Consider the following 23899-nt stretch of genomic DNA (forward strand, 5'->3'; position numbering starts at 1 on the left):
TGAACACTGGTACAAAATACAGCACAGGTGATTACAGTAGCAAATTTAACATGACTAAAATGTATAAATGTATAACAGAGTGCAAGCAATTAAAATAACATTCCATGACACAAAAGGGTGAGAGCCCTGCCCTTGCGAGCTTACAATCTAAAGGAATGGGGTGGAAACGAGAGGTGGGGGAAGTATACAGTATATGTACAGGCAGTGCGTGATTAGGTTATTTAGTGAGGAGTAAAAGTACATGCAAAGTTGAAGGGTGCATGGCCTAAGCTAGAGAATATGCTTGTCGGAAAAGGTGGGTTTTGAAGGAGCGTTTAAAGATTTCAAAGGTGGCAGAGTGGCAGATGTGCTGTGGAAGGGCATTCCAGAGGAGGGGTGAGGCACGTCAGAAGTCTTGTACACGTGAATGTGAGGAGGTAATTGTAGAAGAGGATAAAAGAAGCTCGTGAGCAGATCTGAGATTGCGGTTGGGTTGATATCTGGAAACTAGTGAGGAGATGTACAGGGGAGAGAGATTGTGGAGAGCTTTGTAGGTTAGGGTTAAGAGTTTGAACTGGATCCTTTGGTTGATTGGTAGCCAGTGAAGAGCTCGACAGAGAGGAGCAGCAAAGGAAGAGTGAGAGCAGAGATGAATGATTCGAGCAGCAGAGTTCAGTACAGATTACAGTGGTGCTATTCGGTTAGTTGGAAGTCCACAAAGCAGGATATTTATTTATTGTATTTATAGAAGCCAACAAAATTATGCAGCGCTGGACATTAGTTTGTTACAGACAATATTTAGGGGTGACATACAGCAAAATGACAATACAGGAATTCAAGAAAACCAGATCACGCAGCACAATATGAGTACAAGGTAATGCTTAGTCACTGGATGGAGCATGGGAGATTAGACAAGTTAGGTTCACTAAAATACATAGCATGGGTTCACAGTAATGGAGGTGCATGATCAGGTAGGACACAAAAGGAGGAGGACCCTGCCCAAATGCTTACAATCTAGAGGGAGAGGTAAGGACACGAAAGGTAGGGGACCAGAGTTCAGCTGTGGGTTTAGAGCACTTGTGAGGGATAGTAGGCCAGAGTGAAAAGGTGAGTTTTGAGGGCCTTCTTGAAGTTGTTGAAGGGGGGGCTGCCCTAATGGGTGGAGGTAGGGAGTTCCATAGTGTTGGAGCAGCTCTTGAGAAGTCCTGGAGGCGTGCATGGGACTGGGTGATGCAGGGGGCGGTCAGGCGAAGTTCATTGGAAGAGAGGAGCGAGAGGCTAGGTGTGTACCTCTGAGTAAGATCAGAAATGTAGGTTGGACAGGTTTTGTGGACAGATTTGTAGGTCATACACAGTAAGACCAGACAGAAGGGCATTGCAGTAGTCAAGGCAGGAAATTATGAGGGCATGGATGAGGAGTTTGGTGGTGGCAGAGATCAGGAAAGGGCGAATCTTACAGATGTTACGAAGGTGGAAGTTGCTGGACTTTGTGACATTTGGATGTGGGGAGTGAAGGAGAGTGCGGAGTCCAGGGTGACACCCAGACAGCGGGCATGAGAGGTAGGGTGAATGGTAGTGTGGTTAACAGTGACATGCACATCTGAGAGGTTCATGGATGGCCGGGGTGGGAAGATCATAAATTCTGTTTTGTCTAGATTTAGTTTCAGGAACCTAGCAGACATCCAGGAGGAGATGGCTGATAGGCAGGAGGAGACCTTGTCCATGGTAGTGGTGGATATGTCAGGGGTGTGGAGGTAGATCTGGGTGTCATTTGCATACAGATGATAGTTAAAACCCATGGAGGAGATAACCTTGCCAATAGAGGATTTGTATAGGGAGAACAGTAGGGGGCCAAGGACCGAGCCTTGGGGGACTCCCACCGAGAGGCGGTTGGGGGTGGACGAGGACTCATTGAAGGAGGTCGTGAAGGAGCGTTTGGAGAGGTAGGATGAAAGTATATTGCAATAGTCCAAACAAGATATAATAAGCGCATGTACTAACATTTTGGTTGTGTCATGAGAGAGAAAAGGACGGATACGTGCTATGTTTTTGAGTTGGAGGTGACAGGAGCTGATTAGGGAGTTAATGTGAGAAATAAATGAGAGAGAAGAATCAAATATTACCCCTAAGCACCGGTAGTTTATTTTGTTGTATACGTCTTGTGTACAAAATAGAAAACTTACTGTAAATAAATCTGCTAGATCAAATTCCCAGCTCTAAGTTTAAAAATGGAATAGAAAGATAAGGGGTTGGGTAACTTTTATTATTTTTTTATTTATTAATGCTGTGGCTTTCTTATGATAGGACTTCCTAATACATCCTGCATAGAAGAAACTATGCCCCCAGTCCCCCAAACATTAACCCCCTTTCTCATTCCTAATCCACCTGATCTGTGCGTAACCCAAGAAATACTAAGTGTTCAGGTACTCACCTTCTGTCATATTTAATACCCAGCATTGTGGCTATGTAATTGCCAAATGCTGTCACCAAAATAAAGCATATAAATAGCACTACTAATTTTAAAATTCTAACCATTCCCCGAATTTGTTGAACAATAAACAAAAGGTTTTGACTGATGGTCTAATTTAGTATGTGTAGTTTGCTTGTCTTGAGTGACTATAGATGTCGTGGCTGGATAGCGTACTGGTTAAGGGTCAGTACCTATTCATTAAGGACTTTAAGGCAAGACTTCTTAACACTGCAAGGTGGCCTCTTGAGTGATTAGTAGTGGCTGCAGCTCTTGAGCGCTTTGAGTCCGCCAGGAGAAAAGCGCTATATAAATGTTTGGATTATTATTATTATTATGTGACATTGCTATGTTATCACCATTATTTTACCATTATCTCTGTTTCATTATTGGACTGTCTTTTTAATGTGACATTTGTATTATTTCTGGAGGGAATGAGTGCAGGATCGCTTCAACTGCTTATTAATACCAATTATTTATTGTTTTCAATCCATTAGTAGTGGGAAACAGCATCAAATGAAAGTGGATTAAAATTCACAAAATACAATTATGTACCATAAGAGATCAAAATCGAAAAGATAAAAGGTAACAAAAAAAAGGTCAAATACAAAAATAAATAGAGGACCCCACCCCCTAAATAACAAATACATAAGAAAAAAAATGAATAATTGTAGAGTTATAGTAAACTAAGAATGGGATTTTTTGGATGGAATGTATTGTAGTGTATTACAAGTGTTTGTACAATGATGGCTGGAATTTACATAAACTACATTACAAAAAAGTACCAATATTCTAATAAGAAACATCATTCCTGTTTTAATAATGTTAACAATGTAGTGCAAATAAAATATTTAAAATAACAGGTTTCAAAATCACTGTTATGTAGGTATCAAGTTGTAAAAGCATACCCTAAAAGCAGGGGATTTGCCCCTGGGCACGTGCCATGTAAAAAAATGGGTGCCGTGTGCAGTAAAGTGGTTGTGGTCACGGGTGGGACCAAATGTTCATGAACTTAGCAGCCATGTAACCTAGTCTGCGTTCACAGAGGTGCGTTGTGGCATAACGGCTGGTTTTGCAATGACCACGTATAGCGACACTCTCAGTGTGGCAGGTGTGTTCCCACATAGAAATATTATAAATAAGCAGCATTTTACCTGGCTTATGTGTTGGCCTGGATGCTGTATTCGGCTGACCTGGTGGTGATACTGTGCTGTCTGGTCTGGCAGTCATGTGTGCTGAGTTGACTGGTGGTGAAGCTGGGCTGACTGGCATTGAAGCTGGGCTGGCAGGCAGTGATGATGGGCTGGCAGGCAGTGATGCTGGGCTGGCAGACAGTGATGCTGGGCTGGCTAGCAGTGATGTTGGCTGGCTGTGATGCCGGGCTGGCTGGCAGTTATGCTGGGCTGGCTGGTGGTGATGATGGCCTGGCTGGTGGTGTTGATAGTCTGGCTGGTGATGATTCTGGGCTGGCTGGTGGTAATGCTGAGCTGGCTGGCCTGGCTTTTGGTGATGCTGGTTTGGCTGGTATTGATGCTGGGCTGGCTGATGGTGATGCTGGCCTGGTAGTGTGGTGATGCTGGGCTTGTTGGCTGGTGGTGATGATGGGCTGGCAAGCCTGGTTGGTGGTGATGCTGGGCTAGCTAGGCTTTGGGGGATGCTGGGCTTGTTGGTGTTGATGTTGATTTGGCTGGGCTGGCTGGTGGTAAAAGAAAAGGTAAATACAGAAATAAATAGAGGACCCCCACCCCCTTAATAACAAGTAGATAAGAAATACATTGTAGAGTAATAGAAATCCAAGAATGGGATTTTTTTTGGATGGCATATATTGTACTAAAGTGTTTGTTCAATGATAGCTGATAAATGGGCTGGCTGGTGGTGATACTGGGCTGGCTAATATTGATGCTGGCCTGACTGGTTGGGGGTAATGCTGTTCTGGTCGGATGTGATAGTGGCTGGCCTTGCTGGTGATGATGCTGGGCTGGCTGGTAGTGGTCATGCTTGGCTGGCTGGCATGCTGGGCTTGCTGGCCTGGCTGGTAGCGCATAGTGCACAGTAATCATTACCCAGCGTGCAGGGGGTGGGAGCGTGCATAAGACAGGCGTGCAGGGGGTGGAAGCGAGCATAAGACAGGCATGCAGGGGACAGATCTACAGATACATTACACTGCTCGACAGCAGACATCACATGGGGCCAGGCAGCCAATGAGGGAAAATTAAGGCTCACTCCTCTCTCACTGGCTGTCAGACACCATTGGCCTCAATTCACTAAGCATCATCAAACACTTTATCAAATGTTTGATAATTTACTTCATGGGTAAAATCTAATTTTGAATTCACTAAGGTGTTATAGATTTATTGAACGTTTTATCGATAAAACATTCGATAAATTTATAGCACCTTAGTGAATTCAAAATAAAATTTTACCCATGAGGTAAATTATCAAACGTTTGATAAAGTGTTTGATAAAACTTAGTGAATTGAGGCCATTAATGTGATGGGGATAAATCATTCCTCATTTATCTTCTCATCACAGCACAGCTTTGTGCTGCCACTATGCTGTATGGTTTTATTCTCATCTGCTAAGCTAGAATGAGCTTCTTTCTACTGCAAAAGAATGGTACAGGGTATGTACATATGAATCAATATAAATGAAGCTTTAACATTTGTGGACTGCACTACTGAAATATTTGAACTTTCCTGGCTTTACAGGTCCTACTATTGCTCTATAGTAATTATATGAGATATGGCATTACTGTTATTTTGGAATGTTTTGACCTAAGTGCCTTGCACAAGCAGTGTTTGCATTGTGTCTAAAATCCAGATTTTACACACATTGGGCTCGATTCACAAAGCGGTGCTAACCCAGTTAGAGACTTTAGGCATGATAACCATTGCACCACGCTGGTGAAAAGCCAGTTTAGGTGTGATAAGTTTAGGTGTGATAAGTTTAGGCATGATAAGTTTAGATAAGTTTAGATTGCTTGCAAAGTCCCGCACGCAAAGCAGCACCATTAAACTTTATGCAAAGTACACCAGAGTTTGCTAGCGCAAAACTTTTGATCAGCTGTGCACTGCGGTGCTAACCCAGTTGGCGCTTAAACTTATCACGCCTAAACTTATCACGCCTAACCTTATCATGCCTAAACTTATCACACCTAAACTTATCATGCCTAAACTGAGTTTAGGCATGATAAAGGGCTTTTCACCAGCGTGCTAACTGTTAGCACCGCTTTGTGAATCAGGCCCATAGTTTGCATAATGCCCAGTAAAATGTTTGTTTTTAGTTTTGTGCATGTTAATTTTACCGATATTTTGTGAACATATTCCATTCCCCTTTAAATGCTTATGAGAGGATAACTCAACTAGTTAAACTTTTTTTTTTGTCAAACCTTTGCACCTGGAAATTAGTTTAACACAGGGCCAGATTTCCATAAGGCACTGTAGGCTCATTCTTACAGGCGCTTTATGGGAGAGAGGCGGCTCGCTGAATGTCCCCTGTGCAGAAGTCAGAACGCAATATTTCTCACCCTCGCTCTCAGCGCAATGCCGGTCACCCCTGCAGTCAGCAGCCACACAGAGTGTCCACGGAGGCCACTGTGCTCATTCATGCTGCACGCAGGACTGCACTTCAGTAGCGTGCAGCGTAGGCATCTGGGCAACTTATTTGCTTATAGGCTCCTAAGCTATAAATCCGGCCCTGGTTTAACACTAAATATTTTGTATAATACATACTAACATACTGTACAGTAATATACTGTATACAATTGTGTAATGTGTTAAAGGGAAAAGCAAGGGCATCTGAACAGAACATTCACTCAGCTTGCTTGTTTGCATTATCTTGCACCTTGTGCTTTGTTTCATGTCTTTATTTTGTATTTCATATCATTTGTTCTTTATTTTCTTTCTCATTCTTGCATGCCCCAAGTACAGCCTACACAGTGGAGGGTAGCAGGAGGAGCTCCTATTCAGCTCATCAGCATTCCCACTGTTGCTCCTCCTCTTCTCTGTCTTCTGTTCCTTCCTCTTCATCATCTTGCTGGTCGCCATCATTAGACTGCCCCAGTGGCCGCACCTGCTGCCAGTACCTGCTGAAGATTCTGGTTTCTCTGTACATCTTTATTTTTGTTTGTTCATATGTTGTATTTCTTTCCATCAATTCAGCAGCAAAGTGCACAGAAAACTCAAACTTAAAGAGTCATTCGAATGAATCTGAGCCTTTTCAGTCCACCTTTTCAACTGTGCAGTGTAAGTTAAGAAGACAGGCTTCCAGGTTGCACTGTGGGATGTATGATGACATATGTCCCATATTGTAATAATGCAGGCTCATGTGGTAACTTCACTGGAGATCAGTTTAGGCCTAAAACTTAAAAAAAAATATTCAAAAGGTAAATGCACTTTTGATTTAAAGCAAATCTGTGACCCCCCCCCCCCCCCCAAAAGAAAACTTAGATACTTACCTAAGGGAGGGCCCCCCCTCTTCTTCCTCTTCTTCGCAGCTGCGCTCCTGTCCCTATATGAGCACAGCTGCCCCAGGCAGGCACAAGTATGGCCTGCACAGCAGCACAATGCCACTTGTGCACGGAGGAAAAAGCCATGCACAAGCAGTTCCATGCAACTGCGCAGGCACGGACCTTACTTGTGCCCGTGCAGTGCAACCGTGCTCATACAAGAACATATTCGACAAAGCTTATCAAATATGATCAGAGGGTCCCAGCACTGAAACTGCAAGGTCAAGAAGATTTCATTTTTTTTATTTTATTCATGTACCCCTTAAATCACACACAAACTGCCTCCTTCTTAATAATGGTAATATAATGCATTACTGGTTTTCTACCCAGAGGAATTCTGAGATTATCATTATTACTATTATTATTATTAATTTATAAAGCGCTAACCTATTATGTGGCGCTGTACAAAGTAAGCATGAAACACGGGGTACATAATAACACCAAATAAAGATACTGGTACAAAATACAGAATTGGTAATTACAGTGACAAATATAACATGATAAATATAATGTATAACAAATTGAAAGACACAAAATGGATAACAAATTCAAAGACACAAAAGTGTGAGAGAACCCTTCCCTTGTGAGCTCACAATCTAAAGGAACGGAGGGCAAGAGGAGGGGTAGTATACAATATGGATATCTAATGGCGGTCTCTTGCTTAAAAACACTTCCTGTTTACAGCAGCCTCTCTATCCTGTACAGCGCAGTGCCCATCCTGCAGCCCTATGACAAAAAGGCGGGTAGTCTGGCAAAGTAAAAGTCATGGTCACATGGGACTGCATATGGCCACCCACCACAAACCAAATAATAAGTAATATACACTATATCTATTTATAAGAGTGGTGAGTGGTAAAAATAGTCTGATACATTTTATTGTTTTGGTTAAATAACAATAAAGTAACTTTAAAATAACCTGAAAAATAAAATAGTACATATTAACCACCATAATCAAACCAGCTATGTCATTAGACCCGAGCATAATCTCCTCAGTTGAAAATAATTCCCACACAGTGGGTGACATATCCCAGGTTACAGCCTGTTCACTCACCATGAATGATATTACCTTCAATATAGATGGATGTCTGTGACAATTGGGTGGGGGGTCGATCTTGGCTGCTGGGAAGAACTGGCTGACAAAGTCCACACAACAGTTTATAAACAATGCTACTCTAGTGGTTATCTGTTTTTAACCTATTCAGATGGGCAAAATCAATAATGCATTATAGCTGTGTTAATGATCTGGGAGCAATTTGGAGATTATTTAATGCACTAATAAGTACAAATAGAATTGAATAAGTAGTCAAGCTTAGTAGACACTCCACTTCAGGTGTTTCAGTGTTGCTGGATAAAGGGGCGAAGAGCCAGTCCAGTGTTTGCTCTGTGACAACACGCATATCCGAATGTCCTGTATTTTCAGCTTTACTGTGCAGAGTAGATGTCATAATTTTGTCCCACTGGAGCAGAACAACAAAGGCTTCTAACACACGCTCTATGGCAGAGTGAGCTGGTGCCACATGTGCTTTCCAAGGGAGGTTAAAACTGCCACCATTCAGCTCAGAATCATTGTGCAGGGTTAATCTTCAGGAATGTTTCATTATGGGCACTTATTTTCTGATGTCACATACACTATAGCTCCAGCAATAGCTCCAGTGCGTGGAGAGCAGTTATAGAAAAGTCATGTTTGAATCATCTAGGCAGCTTTGATGCAAATGCATGCAGTCATTGAATGTAAAGTAGGTTCCCTGGATGGGAAAAAGCTCAAAATCAGTAAATTGTGTTATTGAAAATGTGTCTGCAAATCATTTATATTCAGATATTTTTCTTTGAAAAATATTGCTGAACCTGCTGCTATACACATATGTGCTAAAGCATGACTTTCTGACTACTGTTAAAAGATTTGCTCACAGATCAGGGTTCAGTGCTAAAGCAAACTCCTACTGTATGTGTAGCAGACTGGGGACCGCGCACTTTCTTTTTTGTTCGTTTTTTTTTTTTACATTTGAAGCTTTAGGCCTCTTTCACAGTGTGACGTTAAAGTCGCACGTTACAACAACATTTAATGCAGAATAACTCACTGTTAATGAAAAATCAATGCCCCATTCACAGTGCACACGTTGCGTTGGTTACTAACGTTGCACGTTAAGTGAAAGTGCTGCATGCTGTGCGTTATACACATTATTAGCTGTGTTGGACTGTTTGCACATGCTCAGTAATGACTTGGAAACATACTTTTCATTGCCTTTATGCTCTAATGTATGCGGCCGTAATGGGGCAGTAAGTTGCGTTGCGACTTTTTTGGGGGCATTCCATATTAATTTGCATTGCGACTTTAATGTTGCATCAAACCGCAATGTCCTACTGTGAAAGAGGCCTTATTCAAACAGATTAGTTAGCAACATTTTAGACACGCTGCTTTATTTTCTCCTCTGCCTCTCTCTTCCTCCCACATCTCTTACCTCTGTTTTTCATTCTCTGCCACCTTTGTCTCTGTCTCCTGCTTCAGTTCATCTGTCTATTCTCCCTAGCTTCTCCCTCTCTCTTTCTCTTCAAGCCACCTCTGTAATTGTCTTATTTTCACCCGTATTTTTCTGTCATCTTCCTCTTCCCCTTCCCGTCTGTACTGTGTTGTCTTCTTTCCTCCTTCTCTTGCTGCACATCATAAACCTCTGAATCATCCTTTTCATATTCCACCTGTGTCCCTAAGGCATCATAAAAATGCCTGTGATTTTGGTTTACAGATATAATCCTCTCTTGTGAATCACATTTGAGTTCTGTTCATTACTGTTTTTTGCCTGTAAATACTTCAAAGGAGACATCTATTTGGGAAATTATATTGATATTGCTAACCTTCTCCTAAAATGTATCTTGCTGTCCCTCTGACTTAAAGAGAAACTCCGACCAAGAATTGCATTTTATCCCAATCAGTAGCTGACACCCCCTTTTACATGAGAAATCTATTCCTTTCACAAACAGACCATCAGGGGGCGCTGTATGACTGATGTTGTGGTGTAACCCCTCCCACAAGAAACTCTGAGGACCATGCTACTCCTGGCAATTTCCGGTCTGTGAACCTTGTTGCATTGTGGGAAATAGCTGTTTACAGCTGTTTCCAACTGGCAAAAAAGCATGCAGCAGCTACATCACCTGCCAACAGTAAAAATTCCAGCATGTGATAAATGTCAGAATGTAAATCAGGGATTTAAAGGATTTTACAATGGGCAAACACTGACTTAATCATTTATACATAATTATTGTAAAAATGAAGCACTTTTTTATTACATTATTTTCACTGGAGTTCCTCTTTAAAATATATGTATGGTTTTTCAAAGTGTTCTCCATTTTCTTACACTTGTTGGCATAAGGTAAACATGGCATATTCAAGGTGAAAAAAACAAACATTCCTAAAAGCTATCTGCGTCCCCTAATCACTGTTATGTGACCACTGCTATGCTTCTGTCTACGTTCTTTCCCAGATATATATAGTGTGTCTGGACCCCTTAAACAACTTCCAATTTGCTTTTGTCTGTTCCACCAAGCCCAGGACATAATAAGTTACCTAATTACACACCCATCAGGAGATAGCCCACTCTTAAAAAACAAGTGCACTTGATGTGTGTACACACAGCCAATTATGATTCAGCTTGTGTCACTTGCCAGGATCAAACTTGACTGACACTGTGGGGTTCCCGTTAATAAGCAGCAGCTGAGCAATGCAGTGACTTCTGCTTGTGAGGTAAAAATGGGAACAATGGACTCAGACGCACACTGTTGCTTAACCACTTCACCACTGAGGGGTTTTACCCCCTGAGCACCAGAGCAATTTTCACCTTTCAGCGCTCCTTCCATTCATTCGTCTATAACTTTATCATTACTTATCGCAATGAAATGAACTATATCTTGTTTTTTCCGCCACCAATTAGGCTTTCTTTAGGTGGGACATTATGCCAAGAATAATTTTTTTCTAAATGTGTTTTAATGGGAAAATAGGAAAAATGTGGGGAAAAAAATAATTATTTTTCAGTTTTCGGCCATTATAGTTTTTAAATAATGCATGCTACTGTAATTAAAACCCATGAAATTTATTTGCCCTTTTGTCCCGGTTATAAAACCATTTAAATTATGTCCCTATCACAATGTTTGGCGCCAATATTTTATTTGGAAATAAAGGTGCATTTTTTTCAGTTTTGCGTCCATCCCTAATTACAAGCCCATCGTTTATAAAGTAACAGTGTTATACCCTCTTGACATAAATATTTAAAAAGTTCAGTCCCTAAGGTAACTATTTATGTATTTTTTTAATTGTAAATTTTTGAATTTTTTTTTAATTACAAAAAAAAAAAAAATGGGGAGTGTGGGAGGTAATGAGTTAATTTTTTGTGTAAAAGTCATTTATTTGTATGTGAAAAATGTGTAGGGTGTAGTTTACTATTTGGCCACAAGATGGCCACAGTAACTTTTTGTTTTAATGCGACCTCCAAGCGTCCTTCCGGAAGCTTGGAGGAAGTATAAGGAGGCTGGACACGTGAGTTTTTTCTCACAATGATCGCGCTGCCCATAGGAGAGCAGCGGTTCATTGTGGGGCTTAGATCAACGAACGGGAATGGATTTTCCCGTTCATTGATCTCCGGGCGAGCGGGCGGCGGCGTGTTTACTAGCGGCGGGCGGCGTGTTTACGAGCTGGGGCGCGGACAGCGTCGGGAACGCGGAAAGTACGGATTTCTCCGTCCCTGGGGGTTAAAGGATGGAAAAAGGGACGGAGAAATCCGTACGGGCAGGGGTAAAGTGGTTAAAGATCTGGCATGCCAATTCATTAAAACAACTTTGCCAAATACCTGTACTAATACTAGAGCCTCAGGTGAGACAGCCCAGGCTGGCTGTCTCAGTTGAGAACACTGTACTTTAGATGTGGATATTGGAGGTTGTTGCTTTGATTTTATCCTTTCAGAAGCTGTGCAAGCAGAAATCAGGGTTACACAGCAGAAAACGGGAACACTATTTGGACAATATGGCAATTTTAAGGTTAATGGAGAAGAATTATGAAGAGTAAAATATAATATTCATAAGGAATTTATCACTGGCAGGAGCTGTACTTTTTCAGCACAGGGCTTTTGGTCAACATTACACTTGCGGAGTTTGAATGGGGCCTTAAAGTGTATCTGCGATGTGTTATACTTACCTGGGGCTTCCTCCAGCCCCATGAACTGTGAGGGCTCCCTAGCTGGCCTCTCCATTCACTTGTTATCCCCCATTTATCTAGCCAGTCGTGTGCACCTTTACGCATGCGTGGCCCTGCCCCGCTGCTTTGCCATTCTTGGGAGCGTTTTGTTGCACAGGTGCAGAATGCTCCCAGCCGCAAGGGCACAACGGTGGTTCGGCTGAGCCACGCATGTGCAGAAGAGCACGGCCGCCCAGATACTGGGGGATAGCAAAAGAATGAAGAGGGAGCATACGCACCTTATGGTGCTGGAGGAAGCCCCAGGTGTTTATAAATACACCCATCATTCTCAACTCAGATTTCCTACAGGACAACTGGAGCAAGAGGGATATGGAGGCTGCCATATATTGCCATATTTATTTACTTTTAGGCTGCTTACACACCAAGACGTTACAGGCGCACGTTAGTGCGCCTGTAACGCTCCCCCAACGCACAGCAATGTAACACAAGTGGGCTGTTCACACAGCCCACGTTGCGTTACATGTAACGCTGCACGTTCTGTGCAAAGTGCAGCATGCTACGGCGTTGGAGCGGCTATAGCCGCGTTAGACTGTTTGCACATGCGCAGTGGGAGGCGGAGAGGAGGCGGGGAGAGCCAGCTACAGTAGCCGCGCACATGGCTACTTAATATTCACTGCACTGGCGGGCGCTGATTGGCCGGCGGGACCACGTGATGCGGAGTGTCTCGCTCTGCATCACGTGGTCCCGCTGGCCAATCAGCGCCACTCTGGGAGACATTATAGGACTCGAGCCGCCTAACGCGGCTCACTCTACCGTCGGCTCTTGCAGCACCATACGTTGTGTTAGGTGCACGTTATGCGACCTTAACGTGGCACCTAATGCAACGTCTTGGTGTGCAAGAAGCCTTAAGCAATACCAGTTTCCTGGCTATCCTGCTAATCCTACCTCTAATACTTTTAGCCATAGACCCTGAACAAGCATATGCAGATCAGGCATTTCTGAGATAATTGTCAGATCTGACAAGATTAGCTGCATATTGCTCCAAATAGATCAGCAGGGCAACTGGTATTGTTTAAAATGAACTAAATATGACAACTTCCATATTCTTCTCACTACAGTTGTCCTTTAAGCCTGTATGGGTAGGAGGGGAACCATAGGTAAGCAAAGCAACATAACATTATTAAAATAAAAGTTATGTTTCAATAACATTTATTATTTGCGCTAACCAACATGATTGCTTTTATGGTGCCCATACATAGTACAATTTTTTCATTTTTTTTCCTATTAGATAAATTATCGATTATCCTGTTAGATTAAATTATCCTGTTAGATAAATTATCGATTATCCTGTTAGATCAAAAAAATTGCATAGTTGTTTTCGAGGTTCCATACACGAACGTTCGATTAGGCTGAAAATCCAGGGACAAAGATCAAATATGCCGAAAAATCAAATTGAGAAATGAGATTGAGACAAAAAATAAAGTATTCCATCCAATGGTTTATTCGATAGGAAGTGACTTTTTTCAACTGGATTCTCTTTTTTTCAGCTCGAGCTCTATTTTACCTCAGTTAACACAGACGGCAGTTGTTGATCAAAGCATCTATTGAGCTGTGTTTTTCCTGTGAGTGGTTCAATGTATTCATTGTGAAGTTAATATTACCTCAGATAAATATATAGGTGTGTTTTACCTCACAGTGTTTTTTTTGTTTGTTTTTTTTTGTTTGTTTTTGTGCTTAGGGAGTTTTTACCACAGAGCAATTACAAATGGCTCTATTAACTATCAGGAAGAAGGCCAAAATTGCATTGTATCTATGGACTTTCCTTGATGAGGACAAACCGAAAAGGAAATGGTGCAAACATTGCCTATTAAATAAAGAGAAATATTCCAATGTGACAATGTTAAGAGAATTAAGGGAGAATAATCCAGAGGATTTCCATAATTATCTACCGATGGATAATGCAACTTTTTACAACACAACAATGATTAGAACAAAAAAATAAACATTAAATCTTCAATCATGTTATTTTTAACAATAAAAATAAAGATAAAAAAAACTTTGAAACATTTTTAACAATGTAAAGAAAACCTGTAATGAGAAAAACCTCCCCTGGGGAATACTCACCTGGGGTGGGGGGAGCCTCCGGATACTACTGAGGCTTCCCCTGTCCTCCTCGTCCCACGGCTGCGGCGATAAAGCTCCCCGAACAGCGGGGATGTAAATATTTACCTTCCTGGCTCCAGCACAGGCGCAGTATCGGCTTTCCGCTCGGAGATAGGCGGAAATAGCCGATTGCTGTAGGGCCTCACTACTGCACAGGTGCAAGTCTCCTGCGCCTGCACAGTAGAGCGGACCCGACAGAGATCGGCTATTTTGTGGATTGATGCAAGAGCATCCCCGCTAGAGCCAGGAAAGGTAAATCAGTGCTTATTAGCGCTTATCAGGCTTGTCGAGGGAGGACACTTCGGGGGAGCCAGCGCTGGACTGCCTGCAGCTGCAGGGGAGGGGGAAGCATCATTGGGACCCTGAGGCTTCCCCCTCCTGAGGTGTGTACCTCCCAGGGGAACTTTTTTTTGTTACAGAGTCTCTTTAAATCTAAAAGATCTTTTCAGACAATTTAACATACACGATACAATTAAACACACAATCATCAAATTTTTTCCAGCATGTCCGATCAGATTTTTTTTATTGTACCGTGTATGGGCATCATTAGAGTTTACCTTGTTTACTTTGGGTTTTATTTCATTAACTGGACATTTCCTCTATTTTACCATGCGTGAGCATGAGATAAATATTCTTTTTGCCAGATTGTGATTTTAGCATCCATTTTCTTTCCACTGACACTTAGTAAATAAGCCATTTTCAAATAAAATAATAATTCATGTTAAAGAATAGGGTAGTAGCAGCAAGATCTATTATGCTTTGGATATGTAATCAATAGTAAAAACATTAATTTAGACAGCAGCAGTAGAGAACTGTAATAGATTGTACTTATCGCTCTGCAATGCTCACAGCATTCATTATGCTATGCACAGTTTATGTATCTTTTCCTGTCAGCAGAGTGTTTTTCATCATCCTACATCACACTTAACTATTTATTAGGGGTGCATATTTCCATGCAACAGGCACACTTGTTTTCTCCTTGAATGTGGCAATATTTTTATGACATAGTTCAGAACTTAGGGCTGGTTCACACGGGCGTCTGCTGAGCTTTCGCTTGACATTGCGTTCAAACGCCAGCGTTTAAACGCCAGTGTTTAAAAGCTAGCTTTTGAAGGCTTTTGGGAAGTGTTCAAGGCTAGCAGTTCTGGTCTCTGCTATTCAGGATCTACCACCAGGCTTTCATGAAAGCCTGCAAAAGCCAGCTCTAAATGCTCCCATTCACTTGCATGGGATGGCAGTAGATCCCAAAAAAACGCGTCTGAAACGCCGCGTTAAACGCCACAAAAACGCCCGTCTGAACCAGCCCTTAATTAAATAAATACTTAAATAATTACAGCTTAAATAGAACCCGAGGTGTGTTTAAAGAATGTTATCTGCATACAGAGGCTGGATCTGCCTATACAGCCCAGCCTCTGTTGCTATCCCAAACCCCCCTAAGGTCCCCCTGCACTCTACAATCCCTCATAAATCACAGCTGTGTTGTGAGGCTGTGTTTACATCTGTAGTGTCAGTCTCAGCTGCTCCCCCGCCTCCTGCATAGCTCCGGTCCCTGCCCCGTCCCTTCCCTACAATCAGCAGGGAGGGAAGGGATGCAGGCGGGGACTGGAGTTCTGCAGGAGGCGGGGAGAGCAGCAGACTGACACTATAGAGATAAACACAGCCAGCTCTGACAAGCTGTTTGTCAGCAGCATGGCTGTGATTTATGGAGGGATTGCAGAGTGCAGGGGGACCTTAGTGGGGTTTGGGATAGCAACAGAGGCTGGGCTGTATAGGCAGATCCAGCCTCTGTATGCAGATAATATTCTTCAAACCCACCTCGGGTTCTCTTTAATATTCATATTCAGTTCCTCAACTGATAAACTTCACTGCTAACTGAAGTCTATATTTACGACCCGTAGGGGATTAGACAGCAGTTTGAACTTTTTCTACTGAATAATGTGTGGATGGCTACGTTCACAGTGGGCGTTGCTTTCCCTGTGAAAACAGGAAGGCAACGGAATGGAAAAATTACACTGTGCGTATTGGCGTGTGTTGTGTCACATACAGTGAAGCATAGAGTCAGTGTAAATTATGCTTCACTGTTCCTGCTAAGATGGGCCGTTGCATGCAGTGCATTGGGATGCCGCATGCCATTAGATCGCTCAGCACCGGACATATGGTGAACCTTGCATATGTTTTATATTACAATGGGAGGTTCCACATTAGTGCATCCGTTACATCACACTGCAGCGCCACACTGTGAGGGGCTTACATGTGGTGTATTTGTGATATATGTTCTGATTATGGGGGCTTTTATTTCTTTTATAAACTATTTTTTGATTTCTTTACTTACTTTTTCCATTTGAACTACTGTCACTAGCGGCATACATTGTCCTTTGGTGTCTCTTTCATAAATATGCTTCCAGATGGGGCATTTGCACTATTCCTGCTATATCTACATAATGTCTATGGCAAGCAGCACATAATATGTAATATTCACTTCTCTTGGGCATACAGCGGAATCCTAAAACGTTTATTTCTAGACCTATAGTGTTAGCAGCCTAGAAGTCTAGAAGTATGTGTTTCCTAAGTATATGCATATAAGCAGGGGCGTAGCAATAGGGGGTGCAGAGGTAGCCACCGCATCGGGGCCCTTGGACCAAAGGGGCCCAGAAGGGCCCTCCCTCAACTACAGTATTAGCTCTCTATTGGTCCTGTGCTTATGATAATCACTTCTATAGATACTTTGAATAGTTGTAATCATTAACAGACAGCTCCCCATCCCCTTCTTGCTCCTCTGACACTGTAGTTGCCATTGGCAGGTTTTGGTACGCCGTATCAATTGTTATGTATAGAGTGCTTGGGGGGCCCCATTGTAAAACTTGCATCGGGGCCCACAGCTCCTTAGCTACGCCACTGCATATAAGTCATATGAAACGACGTTGTACACATAAACACATTTGTCATCCTTTCTATGTAATACAACAGCATCTGATTATTCTCTACTCCTTGGGTGACTAGTGCTATCACTGCCTCTATATCACTCTCTGATATTAGTACATAGATATGTTCCCTGAGCAATTCTATCTCTATATTGGTGATATTCTTTTTTACATTTGCAGCCATTGCAGGGCAGCTAGAGCATAACTGTGATAGGCTAATTAACATGTTTACAAAGGTAGATCAGATAGAAAATACCCAGTGGTCGTGGTGCAGTGCATTGTGTACATGCAGTATACAGTATACAGTGCATGACTAATCCAGTAGAGGTAAGCATTGTACACTTTGCTGAGATCACTTATTTTTGCCATCCAGTTACATAACCTTTGTTATTTTTCAGCTCGGAAGCAGGAAATCATTAAAGTTACAGAGCAGCTCATTGAAGCTATTAATAATGGAGATTTTGAGGCCTATACGTAAGTGATATAATGCATGAAATCTCCCTGATACACTGTATTAACTCTGGATGTCATTTCAATAGTGGGGGAATTATTATATAAATAATTAACATACCAGAAAAAAATAAGTGAATGGTTTGGGCACATGCTACTATCTAATGAATAGTTGATGTAATTAAGCAAATTAGCATAAGCCCAACTAACAAACAAATTTTAAGACTATACTGCTAAAGATAGAAATATTCCTTATCCTTTTTAGTGTTTTTATCTTTGCTGGTATTTTCAGTTCTATCCTTCTGTTTCCACTGCCTAATCTGTACCGTCTGAGATGGTTGTTTATGAACAGTTACTGACAACATCTGATGAAGAAAGTCTGTAACCATGAAACACATCAGTCTTCCCTTTTCTATATTACTTACTATACATTGATAGCACCAGTATGTCTTTATTGGCTTTTATCCCTTTGAGTATTCTTTTATCATATACTTGTACCAGTACAATTTTTTTCATGTTTTATTAACTTGTTTTAGACCCACAACCATCATCCTTGCACTGTACTATTTTAAAGTGAACCTGAGCCAAAGCTCGGACCAAAGAGGAAATATTTGCAGGAGAAAAGGGAAGCTTTTTGATCCTGTAGAGGCTTCCTGGGATTTTTTATTCACTCCTGCCACCACTTGCCGAGACCCTTTAGAAGATCCGTCCCTCACTCTTCTGGAGCGCAGCCCCAATCAGATTTCCAATAAGCCCTTGTTGGAAATCTTTGGGGGGGTCTACAAGTGCCAAAAGGAGACCAGAGGACAGCTTGGGAAGGCTCTACAAGATCCAGAGGCTTTCCTCTTCTTAGGTGTTATTTTCATTTTTGATCTGAGTGCCACTGGAACCCTCCAGCCTACATAAAAGCAAAGCTGAAGCTTAATAGTTAATCATTTTCAAAAACATTACTGACTGATTACTTATTCATAACTTCTGTTTTGGCATGACTATAAGAATCTCATCTATAGTATGCAGTAAGTACAGTTTCTGTTGTGAAAACTTATATTTTGTTAAAGATGTAGCTTTACCATAAGAATTAAACTTAATCTATTTAAAGACTTCAATTTGAGATTTTTAATTTGTCCAATCAATGGTTTATTTTCAGGAAGATCTGTGATCCAGGCCTTACATCATTTGAACCAGAAGCTTTAGGAAACCTTGTGGAAGGCATGGATTTCCATCGGTTTTATTTTGAGAATGGTAGGATTTAATAATCACTGCTTTTCTATACATACTGTACTTTGTGTAACAAAAAGCTGCTAAACGGAACCCTCGTTTTACATAATGGCAGCATGCTGGTTGGAAACGGATGTGTTCTTTAATTGGCACTTCATTTAAAATGTTTCTCATGTTTAAAAAGTATATTTAAAATAAGATAAATACTGGAAATAAAATGTAACAAGCAGATTTTTTTCAGCCATCTATGACAAATAATTTAAGCATATAGGCATGGTGTGGACAATAAACGTATGATATAATGAATTGTATGTGTAGTACAGGTAAGAAAAAAAAATATTAGAAGCACAGATATGAGTCTGATATTGTTTCCAGTGCAGGAAGAGTTAAGAAACTTCAGTTGTTATCTATGCAAAAGAGCTTTACTGAGCTCTGCGACCAAACAAGCCATGGGCAGCACTGTCTTTTGAAGCTCTTATCTCAACTGTCTCTCATTGTTTCTTGTTTGTTTATGGTTTTCCTGCAGAGTAAAGTTGAAAAGTTCATAAGCTTTGCTCTGTAAAATAATTTAGAATGCTGGGCTTTTTTTAGCGCTTTGGTGGTTGCCGGCGATCAGAATAGCACTGCTGCTAATGTATCCCTATGGATACATTCACACTGCAGCGTTTGCCATAACGATCCATTGAAAGCTTCGGGGGGCGATTGCGCTGTGATTTTTGTTTTATTGAACTGAGATCACAAGCGCAAATCGCAAGATTTAACCTGCAGAATCGGCGGGGAACCGCCAAATGTGAACCAGCCAGTAACTTGTAAACTGCCCATATTAGAGAATGATGCAAAGCTATAAAAAAAAGGTATATAACTGAAAATGAAAAATATGAGACTATTTTCTTTGCTACTAATGTTCTATTAATTATCTGTACTACACATAGAATTCATTATATCATTTGTTTTTTCGCTTCAGTGTCACTTTAAAGGTCAACTTACCTGAGAGAGATATGGAGGCTGCCATATTTATTATTTTTTAAACTGTGCACATTGCCTGGCTGTTCTGCTCATCCTCTATCGCTAATACTTTTATTCATAGACCCTGAACAAGCATGCAGATCAGATGTTTGACTTAAGGTTGATCACATGTGCTGCATACTTGTTTCAAGTGTGTGATTCAGACACTACAGATGTGTGAAAGATCAGCAGGATGCCAGGCAACTTGTATTGTTTTAAAGGAAATAAATATGCCAGCCTCTCTATCCCTCACAGCTCAGTTATCCTTTAAAGTACAATGTCAGTAGATTCTGTTGTACAATACACTCTCTTGTTCTGGCCCCATCTTGGATTATGACTGAAACACACAAATAACATTTTTTCATGTAACTGATACTAAAGTAGTCCTTCAAAAATCGTCAAGATAGTATTCTGCTTGAAAATAATGGTCTGGAGGGAGGATACTTTCTCGGTGTGTATGTTACTTCCATGTGGGTAAAAGTATGCTGGCAGTTAGCATTTAGAGACACTGGTGAAAGATTGCAGAAGAAAAGAAATCCAGAGCAAAATGGTGCCCCTCGGCCTTGCACTGTGGAGGAGAAAAGTCCAGCAAATATGCTTTTTATGACTTGGTCACCAATGCCTAATTACAGGTTGGAGTTCACTCACTAAACCCTGAAACTAAACTAAGACTGTTTGCATAATGCATTTTATACTAGCAACTAGTGTTGTGTACATAACGCGAGTTGCGCCTTGTGTGCAGCGCATGCTACATAACTTGCGTAAATACCGCAAGCAACAGTATTAAAAAGGTGTTATCTCTGTCATGATTGTGGCTGAGAGTCACCAGGTACTTCTGTAACTGTTAATCTTCATCATCTATCATACACCACAGTCTGTAGAGTTCACTCAAAATGGTACAAAAACATGCAGTAAACAGCAGTTCTGAGGAAAGAAATGACTTAATAATAATCAAGTTGTGAGAAGAATGGCCATACCAGTTCAAGCTGACAGAATTATTATTGATTTATAAAGTGCTAACATATTCTGTGGCGCTGTACAAAGTAAGATAACTAACATGAGTACATAATGATACAGACAATGATAGACATCAAATATGGACCCTGGTACAAAATACAGAAATGGGGATTACAATGACAAATGAAACATAATGAATAAAATGTATAACAGAGTGCAAGCAAAAGATGAGTAACATTCCAAGACACAAAAGGGTGAGAGAGCCCTTGCCCTTGCGGGCTTACAAGGAGAATGGCTATATTGTCAGGTACCCACTGATGTAATTAGCTGATGACCCAGCGTTACCCGGGTATGTACTTGGCTGGTGTTGGATCCGCCCGCTTTTTCTGACCCTAACACACAATTACTCAGTTATTCAATGACCTAGTGTGTGAGTTTGCGGTCTTTGGCATTAATAATTTGCATTAAAATGAAACAAATCTGATTGGCTGTGGCTCAACCCCCTTTTCTGAATTTGAACCCCAGTCAAGCTATGACCAACTTTACCAGGGTTGAGGCTTGTGCCGTTAACAGTGCAAGAATGACCGCAATTAAATATTACCCTTGAAAATCGATAGGTGAATTTTGATTGGCTTTTGTAGTCTCCGACTCTCCACCCACATTTCAGAATATTAATCCCAGTCACCCAGTGACCAACTTTGCAAAGTTTGAGAACCCTGCCATAAACAGTGTAAGAATGGCTGCAGTTTACATTTTCCCAGTGAAATTTGTATTTGTCCCCACACCCTGATGACCCGGCGTTGCCCGGGTATGTATTTGGTTGGTGTTGGCTGCACCCACTTTTTCTAACTCTAGCACACAGTTACTCAATGAACAAGTTTGTGAGCTTTGTGGCCTTTGGAATCAATAATTTGCATTGAAATGAAACAAATCTGATTTGCTGTTTGTGGCTCCACCCCCTTTTCTGAATTTGAACCCAAGTCACCCAATGACCAACTGTACCAGGTTTGAGGCTTGTGCCATTAACAGTGCAAGAATGGCAGCAATTAAATATTTCCCTTGAAAATCAATAGGTTATTTTTGATTAGCTTTTGTAGGCTCCACCCACTTTTCTGAATATTAATCCCAGTCACCCAGTAACCAACTGAGCAAAATTTGAAAACTCTTCCATAAACAGTGTAAGAATGGCTGCAGTTTACATTTTCCCAGTGAAATTTGTATTTGTCTCCACCCCCTTTTTGGTTATGGAGATAAAAAGTATCCTGTATGTTATTCCAGGTAATGTACTACGTGTGTGCCAAATTTAATTCAAATCTGTTCAGCCTCTGTTGCGTGATTGAGTAACAAACATCCACACTTTTGCATTTATAATATTAGTGAGATTGCTACGGAACTTTCTTTTTCCTTCACTGTGCTAGCTTTGAAATTGTAACGGTGTATTTTATATAGAAAACATTAAGCGCCATACAGCTTTATACCATTCTAAGATGCATGCTGTCAGCTGTCAAAGGACAAAAACACTTGACCTTGTTACACCTGTCTAGATGCTCATATATCATACGCAGCATTCATGGATGACCTAACCTTCAAAATTCTTCCTTTCACTGCACACTGGGTCAGGCATCTCTAGTAAACGTTAAGCCATTTGTAACTGAAATCTTTTACTACAGACAACAAAAAAAGTCTGCATACTTGTATTAGTGTCTTTTTTTCTTCATTTTACTATATTCTGTTTCTTCTTTTAGCTTTATCCAAGAGCAACAAGCCAATCCATACTATTCTTCTGAATCCTCATGTCCACTTGATCGGGGAAGATGCTGCCTGCATAGCCTATATCCGCCTGACACAGTATATGGATTCCATAGGATTGCCAAAGACAATGCAGTCAGAAGAGACCCGGGTGTGGCACCGCCGGGATGGAAAGTGGCAGAACGTACATTTTCATCGCTCTGGGTCTCCAACAATACCCAAGTAAGTAATAGTAAGCAGTTAGCAGCTTGGCAATTGAAATCACCTGAAAATTTGGGTGGCCCACTAAAGGCCGATAGTAGAACATCAGTATTAAATACTGACATCTTACTATGGCCAAACCTAACCCTACTCTCAGACAGAACCCTCCCCCCATCGCCTAACCCTTAAACCCCCATCTCTCTCACACACATCTACGCACACTACCTACCTAATGCCTAAACATAAATTCCCTCCCCCGCCCCCGGACCTGCCCAATACCTAAACTCCCCCCAATCCACTGCATACACTACCTGCCCAATGCCTAAAGCTATCCCCTTCCCCTACCCCCTTCCCCACGTAAGCATAGCATCAGTTCAAAGTTCCAGCTAGCATGACAGCACATACATTCTTAGAATAGCAAGTTGTGGGAGCTATCAAGGGGGGCATTCAATATGAGGCAGTTCCAAACATTCAGTGTGAACAGAACTGAGCAAATCTCTGGATTCCAGTTAAACACAGCGGGTAAGCCGTAATTGGCTTTTATCTCACCACTGCCCGGATGATGCTCCAGTATTGCAGGTATCACACACGTTTCTGTCCAGCTTCGTCCAGAGTATTAACCTCCTCAAAACAAGTAAGCCATATTGATTAGTAAACTGGAAAGGATCCGCAAGCCAGACCAAATCGATGAAAAAAGGCTGGTATATTTATTGAAAAATTCCACAAACAGTGCAATAAAATCACAGGATCAACTGACACGTATCGGGCCTACAATCTGCCCTTTGTCAAAGTTAGTCATTAGCAATGAGCTGTTAAGAGACACCCGTGATTAGCCCGCATCTCACAATAGGCACCCAGCGGGTATCAACTGGACTATGGAGGTCAGACACACCATCACGCTCAAGCTCTGCCCACCTACGCATTTCACCCAATCAGGGCTTCATCAAGGTGTGGCCAAGTGTTTAAAGCAATTCTCATGTATGCTGATCTGGGCTGGTCACATGGTCATTCATGCAGAGTGTATAAGGAAGCGCACCGGCGTCATCTCGCTTACTGGCAATTTTGCTATTCATCATTTGTATCTCTTTCTCAACACCATATAT

At 41.5% G+C, this 23899-nt stretch overlaps 1 protein-coding gene across 15 annotated transcripts in view; it reads left to right on the forward strand.

Annotated features, from left to right (window-relative positions):
* CAMK2D (calcium/calmodulin dependent protein kinase II delta) overlaps positions 1 to 23899 on the forward strand; it is a 330923-nt gene that overhangs the window by 301619 nt on the left and 5405 nt on the right. For 7 of the 15 annotated variants that reach the window (XM_068280836.1, XM_068280849.1, XM_068280841.1 and 4 more), the window contains 3 exons: positions 17615 to 17690; positions 18814 to 18908; positions 22592 to 22817. In XM_068280836.1, coding sequence (XP_068136937.1) covers positions 17615 to 17690; positions 18814 to 18908; positions 22592 to 22817 — 397 coding nt within the window. Of the gene's footprint in view, positions 1 to 6375; positions 6691 to 17614; positions 17691 to 18813; positions 18909 to 22591; positions 22822 to 23899 lie in introns of those variants that run through there. The other 8 variants (XM_068280781.1, XM_068280817.1, XM_068280799.1 and 5 more) reach the window with 2 other exon arrangements.

Source organism: Hyperolius riggenbachi, chromosome 1 (genome assembly GCF_040937935.1).
Source record: "Hyperolius riggenbachi isolate aHypRig1 chromosome 1, aHypRig1.pri, whole genome shotgun sequence".
In the NCBI taxonomy this organism is placed as follows: Eukaryota; Metazoa; Chordata; class Amphibia; order Anura; family Hyperoliidae; genus Hyperolius; species Hyperolius riggenbachi.